This window comes from Myotis lucifugus, unplaced genomic scaffold (assembly GCF_000147115.1).
Source record: "Myotis lucifugus unplaced genomic scaffold, Myoluc2.0 scaffold_155, whole genome shotgun sequence".
NCBI classification, from domain to species: domain Eukaryota; kingdom Metazoa; phylum Chordata; class Mammalia; order Chiroptera; family Vespertilionidae; genus Myotis; species Myotis lucifugus.
The window spans coordinates 2591940-2601234 of record NW_005871203.1 but is presented as its reverse complement, the minus strand read 5'-3'; the positions used below and the strand labels follow the sequence as shown (position 1 = coordinate 2601234).

At 45.0% G+C, this 9295-nt stretch overlaps 1 protein-coding gene across 6 annotated transcripts in view; it reads right to left on the bottom strand.

The window, feature by feature from the left end:
- Positions 1–9295, bottom strand: part of RAB22A (RAB22A, member RAS oncogene family) — a 62399-nt gene that overhangs the window by 23457 nt on the left and 29647 nt on the right. For all 6 annotated transcript variants that reach the window (XR_001349534.2, XR_001349535.2, XM_014461465.2 and 3 more), the window contains one exon: positions 1776–1857. Coding sequence is in view for 4 of the 6 variants with exons in the window: in XM_014461465.2 (XP_014316951.1) it covers positions 1776–1857 (82 nt within the window). In the remaining 2 variants the exon portion in view is untranslated. The remainder of the gene's footprint in view (positions 1–1775; positions 1858–9295) is intronic.

Genomic DNA, 9295 nt, shown 5'->3' with positions numbered 1-9295 from the left:
AAAAACTTAAACCCCGCCTATTTAGCTTCATGGTAGATCGGTCGCTGTGACCAAAGGGTCTCAGCTTTGATTCTGGTCAAGGGCATGAACCTGGATTGCAGGTTCAATCCTAGACTTCAATCAGGGCAGGTGTGGGAGGCACACAATCAATGTATCTCTCGCACTGATGTCTCTCTCTCTCTCTCTCTCTCTCTCTCTCTCTCTCTCTCTCTCTCTTCCTCCCTCCCTCCATCCCCCCTCCCCTCCACTCTCTAAAAATCAATGGGAAAATATCCTCAGGTGAGGATTAACAAAAACAAAAAAACAAAGAACATCTTAATAGGATTCTGCTATTATGGCAGCAGCAAGGGAGGCATAAACACTATTAACTCTTTTTTTGTGGTTAGAAAAAAGAGATGCTCCACATCACAGTGCATACGGACTCAAAGCATAGTGGACTCTATATCATAGCATGATTCTTTATGATGAGGGTGTTGCTGTATCATCAACTATATGGGAGGGGTAAACTGAAACTTGGGATTCAGTGAAAGGGCACATATGTTATCAGTCTGAAGAGCCACATGAGTTTTTGGCTAATAGGACAGACACCACAACTGTGCCTACAGATATGTTTAGGAAGGTTCTGTGGAAGCAACACTTGGGAAGGATGGAAGAGTGATGGCTAGCAAAGGCCTAGCTGTCCTAAATACTCCATGCAGATACAGAGTACAAGGCATGGGAGATGGAGACTAGGGGCTGGACCTCAGATGAGCAATCGACACAGGGTATGACATCCAGCATTAAAACCAACAGAAGCAAGCTAACAGACAAACTTAGGACATTAAATCTGTACAGATGCATGGTGTCTACGTCCGGGACAACAGTAAGGGCTGTTTTGTTTCCTCTGTTTGTTTGTGATGATTCTGTCAGGTTTTATACCACACACAGTATCTCTGCTGTCTTAGATAAGACCGTGATGACAGACTATTTCTTCCGATTACTTCTGGTATACTTTTAAGAGCTTAAGATAGCACTGTGCATCCATCAGATGTTCTATTTGATGGTACTGTTTGAAAACAAAATTAAACAGCAGCTGAATAATGGGGTGGCTGCCAGACACCCCTCGACAGGGAAATCAGACTTAGGGCCCAGAGTAAAATAAGGCAGCAGGCAGGTGTGTGTTCTCCCACCCACCTCCCCACTCCTGTATGACTTGGGTGGGCTTCACCCCATCCCCACTCTGCACTGTGATGCCTCAGCCCAGTTCCCACGTCTGGTTCAGGCTCTTCCTTAAGCAGATAACCATCTTGGACAATTTGATCATCAGGCATTTATTAAGTACCTATTGCAAAGCACTGTGTTAGCTCATCCATTTCACTTAAATCTCAAACTTTACATGCTGTAAAGTTCCCTCTTTAGCTTTTAAAAGGCAGCTATAAATGAGATGTGCTTAGCTCTCCCTTTCTACCACTAATTCTCTTCTATCTTTGTGGGAGGACGGAGCCCCAAATTACACACAATGCTCTAAGCGGGATTTTATCAAGCCCGTTAGTCAGCATTTACTTTAAGACACTAAAAAGTATAAAAATGCCCTCAGTACCCATTACCACTTTCTCCATCAGTGGACTTTGTGGTTCTAATTGAAAAGAAAAAGGCTGTCCTATGCAAATAGGAATAAATGTATCTCAGGCGCGCAGAAGAGGAGTGGGTAATGTGAAACGACAGGGACATCAATGGTTTAGTTGGAGCTTTATTTGGGCCTCAGAAAAACACATAGTAAATTAAAGAGTACTTACTCGTTCTTGTCCAGCTGTATCCCAGATTAGGAATTTATGTAGCTCATTTTGGTACTGGACAGTCTTGGTCATAAAGGATGCCCTATAAAGAGAGACCTAAATGATCAGAATACAATTATTTAAAGCATGTTGCCAGCCCCAGTCGGAAACATCATTTAGACTTAACGCTCAGGCTCTTGCTCCACACTCTGTTCTCATTGTGGTCCCCTCTGGAGTATTTATGAGACGATCAGATACTGGCTGCATAGTCTGTGTCAAAATAAAGCATTACGCACATCTGCCCAACATAAAAAAGAAAGCGTTCTTTGGCTTGTGTTTGCCTAAGCTCTGTATAACTTGGTAATCCAGACAATACTCTCCCTTGTAAAGTACAGAAATTGTTATTTTAAAAGATGGTAACATGGAAGAGCTTTCTATAATAGAATTTAGTACTCTATTAAAAAATATTAGGCCATTTGGATTTGTGCTCTCCCATTCCCAAACCACATGGCCATATGTACAGCCAAATAAGAGCTAGTGTAAGACATTAGACAAGGAGCAGGAAGATAGCTGGAGAAGCCACACCCTGGTGATCACCTCTGTTTCAGTAGCAAAACAGCCCTTCAGCTGACCTTAATGGGCCACATCAGAGCCTGACCTAGTCTTCGATGGGAAAGGAATGATGGTGTGCAGGCCATATCACTCATTCTGAGGGACCATTCTGCCCAGGGGCCTATGAAGTAGGAATCCTATTATTTGGAGGGGGGTGTCTTATACCTTTTGGAAAATCTCTGCGGTGCCATGGTGGCCCAGAGCACATGTTTGGACACCCTAGGGGCTCCTGGACACAGGTTTAGTCCTGCTCTGGGGCTAGGCCTGGCTCTAATACTATCTTCTACCCGCCAATGCACCCAGATAGTTCCATCTTGGGAGTCCTTTGTCCCCCAGGCTCAAAACATCAAAGACCCTGGAGATGACTGTCTCTCCTTTTCTACTGGATATTAAGCCCCTGGGGCCAAGGGCCCTGCTGCACTGTTGGAACCATACCCTGAACATCCCATTCAAGCACTTCCAAATACACTGGATGTTTGAAATACTTCTGAGATTCGTGTAATAGCTACATAAACTTTAAGACAGTACAAGATGAAATCGATAGAATGGCTCTCTGAAGAATCACTGAGCTTGGCTAAGTATCAGAATCCTTAGTTTTAAAAAACTTAAATTCTGCTACAATTGAATTCCTGGCAATATTTATATAAATCACGGTTTAGCAAGCAGCCTCCCAAACAGTGACTGTGATGAGGAAGGGAAAAGAAGTTAGAAAGCAAGATCACATTTTTGGATAGGTACTATTTACTGGATATTTATTTACTGGAAATGTACCCCTAGGTATCCTTAGTAAAGTGCTTTATGCATAGAAGGTGCTCAATAAATGGTTATTGTTTTGAGAACTTCTGGCAACTCACCATGATTAAATCAGGATGTGCAGCACGATTTCTCAGCAGAGATCTAAGCATTCAATCAGACTCGTTTATTGTAAAAATTAAATGATATGATGTCATGAAAGTGCTCTGTATGTTGTAAAGCACTATATCTACACAAGGTATATTATTATTATTATTATTTTTTTAAGGCAGCTCCCGGAAACATTTTAGTTTAGACTTTACAATTAGTCCTAAAAGCTTGCAACTCAACTCTCGATCAATTATGGCTGTGGTGTTCCATTTAAGAGTGACAACGGGTGTCCAATAGAGGCCTATTAACAGAGCCCAGGCATCCAACACATCCATTATGGTTGTGCAAAGAACAAGAGAAGAAATATACTTTCAGTAGACAAAAGGCTGAGAAAGGTATATGTAACAATTAAAAGGAAACGTTTCATTATATGGTTAAAATTCACTTAAGTTCAACCTACCTGCCAACCATTTCCCCCTCAATGAAAGTACAGATTCATTACTCAGGGGAAAGACAGAATGGCAGCTGTCACATAATTAAAGTATCTGAAAGGATTAACCCCCCAACTTCCTGTCTCTGACCCCAGACCATCCTTCCAGCTCCTCCCATGGTCACCTCAACACACCCTTCCTCTCTACACCAATGTCTTCTCGTGTCCAAAGCTCTCCACTTGGGTTTTCTTGGGTCTACATCATTGGCTTCTTGTCCTTGATCATCGGCATCATTTACCCACACTGCCAGTTCTTCAGGAGTCTTGACTGTCCTGTCTCAACCACCCAGAATAGCCCCAAACAGCCTCTCCACTGGCTTCTTCCACCCAGTGTGGGTGGGGATGGATGTTTTGCTTGAGGAAAGTCACATAGCTGTGTGGGCCAGTGTGAGATGATCCTATTTCCACTGGGCCACCTCTTAGGCCCCTCATCCCATACAGCAATTATTCCACATTCTTATGATGCTTTTCAACTCTCTACCACTTTCTGCTATCCTCCTTTTCAGGACAAAAGCTCCTTTCTGCCTCTGCAGAGAAAATAGAGGTTAGAAACCCTAAATCCTCCAAAATATTCCCCAGTCAACCCTCCCAACTTAAGAAGAAACAAATTTCCATTCACACTGACTGTGATTTCCTTTTCTGACTTTAGCTGAATCCGACATGTCTTTTTAATTCACCATCACCCTTGCCCTGGATCATGATCCCAGCACATCCTGCCCCGGCCACTGCAGTCATAAATTAGTCACCTCCTCACAGTCTGAAATCCTTCTAATTGTTCCTGTTTCTGCCTTCACACAGACTTTTCCTTAATGCGTTTCCACCAGTTCTCCTGTGGCAAGATGCTCCTCATTCTTTAGGTCTCAGGTCAATTGCCAAAGATTACAGAAAGCTGTGTGGTCCACCCAAATGAGGCAGCTTCCCACTCCAACTTCACTCTGCAATACACACATCACCCCTTTTGTCTTCAGGGCACTACTACACTGTCTGATCAGCTTATTTATGTTTTTTTTTTTTTTTTAATTTATTTGTTCAAGCTCTCACTCACCCAGGAGAAATGTAAGCTCCATGAGGGCAGGGACCTTGCTATACTTCTTTCTCATCTCCCTCCTCCATGCTATCCTAGAGTTCTGACAGAGTATTTGCCGTGTTGCTGTCCTTACTCTCACAACTCTAAGATGTTCTGGCTATGCCCTTCTCAGAGCACCGCCTATGAAATGCAGGCAGAGCTGAGATCGGAGGTGACCGTGGCTCTCTAACTGCAGCTGGCTTTGTGGCCTCTAGACTAGGGCTGACTATGTCCAGGGAAGTCTTTCCTGCCTGCTGAACCATCAGTTCTATCCCCTGTGGTAGGCAATAGGCAAAACCCAGGAGCTAGAGGGAAGAATTACCAGTCCTTCCATCACTCTTGGATTTTGCTAAGGAAGAAGCAGTGCTACTAGATGGGGTCTCTTTGCTGGTGGCTCATGTGTAGAATCAGGTCTCACCTCCAGGATCCAGCCAGGTGGCTATGGTAAGATGACCACACCTCCCTCACTTTGCCACCCCTGAGCTCCACCAAAGCCTCCTTACAGCAATAGACATCTCTGCTGATTTTTGAGAGTCTGAAATCTTGGCCTGTCATACCTGTAGAAACCATTTCATCCTTCTTGACATTTGGATTCAGTTTGTCTATGTAGTGGTACCGCCTGGATGCAGGGTCACATATGAGATAGGGTGTTGCCCAGTTGTTTTTTCCAAATGGTCCCTAGGGAGCTCTGGGCTAGCCCTGGGGCAGAATGACTCACTTGAATTCTCTCCCATAGCCGCACATTTTTATCTGCTGAGGACAGCACTATTCTAAATCTGATTGAATTTAGCTTAGCTATACCATCTAAACTCTCATCACCACCTCATACTGAACATGATAAAGACAGGGCTTACTTATTTCCACCCCCCCCCCAAAAGTCCCAAATTCCAAGTTCTCGATCAGTACATGCGGTCTGCTTTCCACAGAACTGAAACTGGTCTGCAACAACAGTTTATGTCCTTTGTTACTTGCATCCAATTTTGTAGAACTGTCTGGTTCTTCATTTTATATTTAATCTACACTTGAACCTCAATCCCTGATATAAGTTCAAAAATTGGACCCTAATCTTTAAGTGAGACTACTACAATTTTTCCCTCCCACTGTCACTTGAACTCTAGGATCACTCCTTTACCATTCAAGTTAAATGATGGGGAGGGTATGATAACTTCCCTATCTTGCTTTCTGAAAAACGGGCAATGGCTTCCTGCCATCCCAATGACACATTTTTATTTTCCAGCCTGCCATTTACTTGTCTGATAACCTTATTTTTCACTACTCAACCATCGCTCTTCACTCTGCCTAGGCAGATCTTATTACCTCTTTAATCTAAAATCCCTACTAGCATTATTTCCTAAAGCTAGAGTGCCTTTCATAGACTTCTCCATTTTTCATGACATTCTCAAAATATAACTTTCATGCACACCAAGTAGTCATGATCTCCGGTCACAGTACGTGTTCCCAATGAAAATACTTGCCACGAAATGTTTTAAAATTTATTTTCTTTGACTACAGTGGACTTGTTTGGCTCTCTCAGAACAAGGTATGCCCTGCCCTCACATTCTAGGACCTCTCTTGACTGCAAGCCCTTTTCTTGGAGTGGCACATGGGATGCTGTCATCCCCAAAATGACATATGGTGCCTTTTAAGGATGAACAACTCAGCACATTTAAAAATTAACAAAAGATTGAAACTTCTAAACAACTCTAAATCTCATGCAAACAATGCCTGGATCTCTAGGTTATATACACTGATAGAAACACCATTGAATACACCAAGATGGAGATAAAAGGTACATGAAATCTAGTAGTTCCTTTACTGAACACACCAAGGGGCCTTCAGGAGAATTTAGGGTGGTGCCAGGAATTTACCAGGTGCTCAGTGAGAATTAGCTGAATATAAAGGCACATCTGTCTTATGTTAGAGTGGCTTCAAAAAACCAGAAGTCTTACGAGGATCCGTAAATTCAGTTACTTAATGTGGGTTCCACAGTCATGCTTATTTTTAACCCTTCCTTTAAACTCTACCATCTCGTAAGCTAAAGAGATCTAAGGGTTAAGGTCTCACTCTGCACAATGCTTCTTGGTAATCAGTCACCACCCATTCAAACCAGAGCATTGCACAACAGGTGGCTTGCTCCACAAGTTCATGGTCATCCCAAGCAAATCCTTTAGGAGTTTCTACATTTTTGTCATTCTAAAACTTTGGGGAAAATATTTAAAATCACAAAACATTTCTTGAAATATAAATATATATATTTATATTCTTTAAATATATATATAAAGATAAATGTAAATGTTTAATAATGAAGAGTTAGCCTCCTCTTTCCTAAGTTTGTCAATAATAACATAATATATAACCTTTCACATCATAAACAATAAAATCAACAGAACCAATGATGAAACTAGCTGCCTCAACTAAGTGGTCATTACTATCACTTTTATACATGACCCCATTTAGACCTCCTTCTCTTACTTTTATACATGACCCCATTTAGACCTCCTTATTGGAAGCCTTTGGTTGAGTTCCACTGTTCTTCCAACAATCACCATTTTGCACTCGTTGGTCTACTTCCTCAAACACGTGGCCTTCTACCTGACTACACGAACACAGGCAGCCAAGATGAGTACAACCCCATTCCTGCCCTTGGAGGCTCACAGTGGGAGGACTGTTCAGGTAGCAGACATTCAATGAGACACCAAACGATGGACAGAGTTGTGGGAGCACAGAGGTAAAGCCCAATGTAAGTACCCAAGAGAGTGGGGATGCCAGGTGCAGGAGGCTCAATAATGGCTCTTCCTCCGTAGACATTCATACCCCGATCCAAGAACCTATGGCTACATTACCTTCTGTGGCAAAAGGAAGCTTGCAGATGTTATTAGGCTAAGAATCTTTCGATGGATAAGGAGCCTGATTTATCCAGTGGGCCTAATATAATCACAAGGGTCCTTATAAGAGGGCCCAGGGGAAGTTGGAGCCAGAGAGAAGGGGATGTAAGATGGAAGTGGAGACTGCAATGATGTGCTGTGAAGATGGATGAAAGGACCACCAGCTAAGGGAGCCACCAGAAGCTAAAAAAGGGAAGGAAACAAAGTCTCCTCTCAGAGCCTCTGGAAGGAACCAGCTTGAAGTCAACATCTTGACTTTAAGCCAGTGAAACTGATTTCAGACTTCTGACTTCCACTATTATCCTATACTAGAGGCCCGGTATACAAAAATTTGTGCACTCGGGGTGGGGGGGTGGGGGCCCTCAGCCCGGCCTGTGCCCTCTCGCAGTCTGGGACCCCTCAGGGGATGACCACCTGCTGGCTTAGGACCGCTCCCTGGGGGACTGGGCCTAAGCTGCAGTCAGACATCCTTAGTGCTGCTGAGGAGGCGGGAGAGACTCCCACCACTACCGCTGTACTGGCAGCCATCAGCCTGGTTTGTGGCTGAGCAGAGCTCCCCCTGTGGGAGCGCACTGACCACCAGGGGGCAGCTCCTGCATTGAGCATCTGCCACCTGGTGGTCAGTGTGTGTCATAGTGACCAGTCATTCCCAGTCGGTCTGCTGTTAGGGTCAATTTGCATATTACCCTTTTATTATATAGGATAGAGGCCTGGTGCACAGGTGGGGGCCGGCTGGTTTGCCCTGAAGGGTGTCCTGGATCAGGGTGAGGGGTCCTGCTGGGGTGCCTGGCTAGCCTGGGTGAGGGGCTGATGGCTGTTTGCAGGCTGGCCAAGCCCCCCAGCGGGGACCCTCACCCCATGAGAGTGTGGCCATCCTGGGGGAGGGGCTGATGGCTGTTTGCAGGCTGGCCATGGCCCCCAGCCACCCAAGCTCCCAGTGGAGGCTGGCTGGAAGCAGGTATCTGGGATTTATTTGTCTTCTATAATTGAAACTTTGTTGCCATGAGCGGAGGCCACAGCTGGCTCAGGGTAGGCGGGAAGCTTGGCTTCCTCTATCGCCCGGGCAACCAAGCCTCCTGCTTGCTCCAGCTCCATGGCTGCCGGCCGCCATCTTGGTTGGGTTAATTTGCATATAGTCGCTCTGATTGGCTGGTGGACGTGGCTTGGGGCGTAGCGAAGGTACAGTCAATTAGCATCTTTGTCTTTTATTAGTGTAGATAATAAAACCCAAATATGCAAATTGACCGAACGGTGGAACAACTGGTCGCTATGACACACACCGACCACCAGGGGGCAGATGCTCAATGCAGGAGCTGACCCCTGCTGGTCAGTGCTCTCCCACAGGGGGAGCCTGCTCAGCTAGAACCCGGGCTCATGGTTGGTGAGCACAGCGGCAGTGGCGGGAGCCTCTCCTGCCTCTGCTGCAGACGGGCAGTAAAGAGTGAACAGTCCTGGACTGAAAGAACCCCAGACTGTGAGAGGGATGTCTGACTGCCGGCAGTCGGACATCCCCTGAGGGGTCCGGACTGGGAGAAGGCACAGGTCAGGCTGAGGGACCCCGCCTCACCACACTCCAGTGCATGAATTTCATGCACTGGGCCTCTAGTAAATATATCTGTGTTCCTGTGAGCCATTAAGTTTGCTA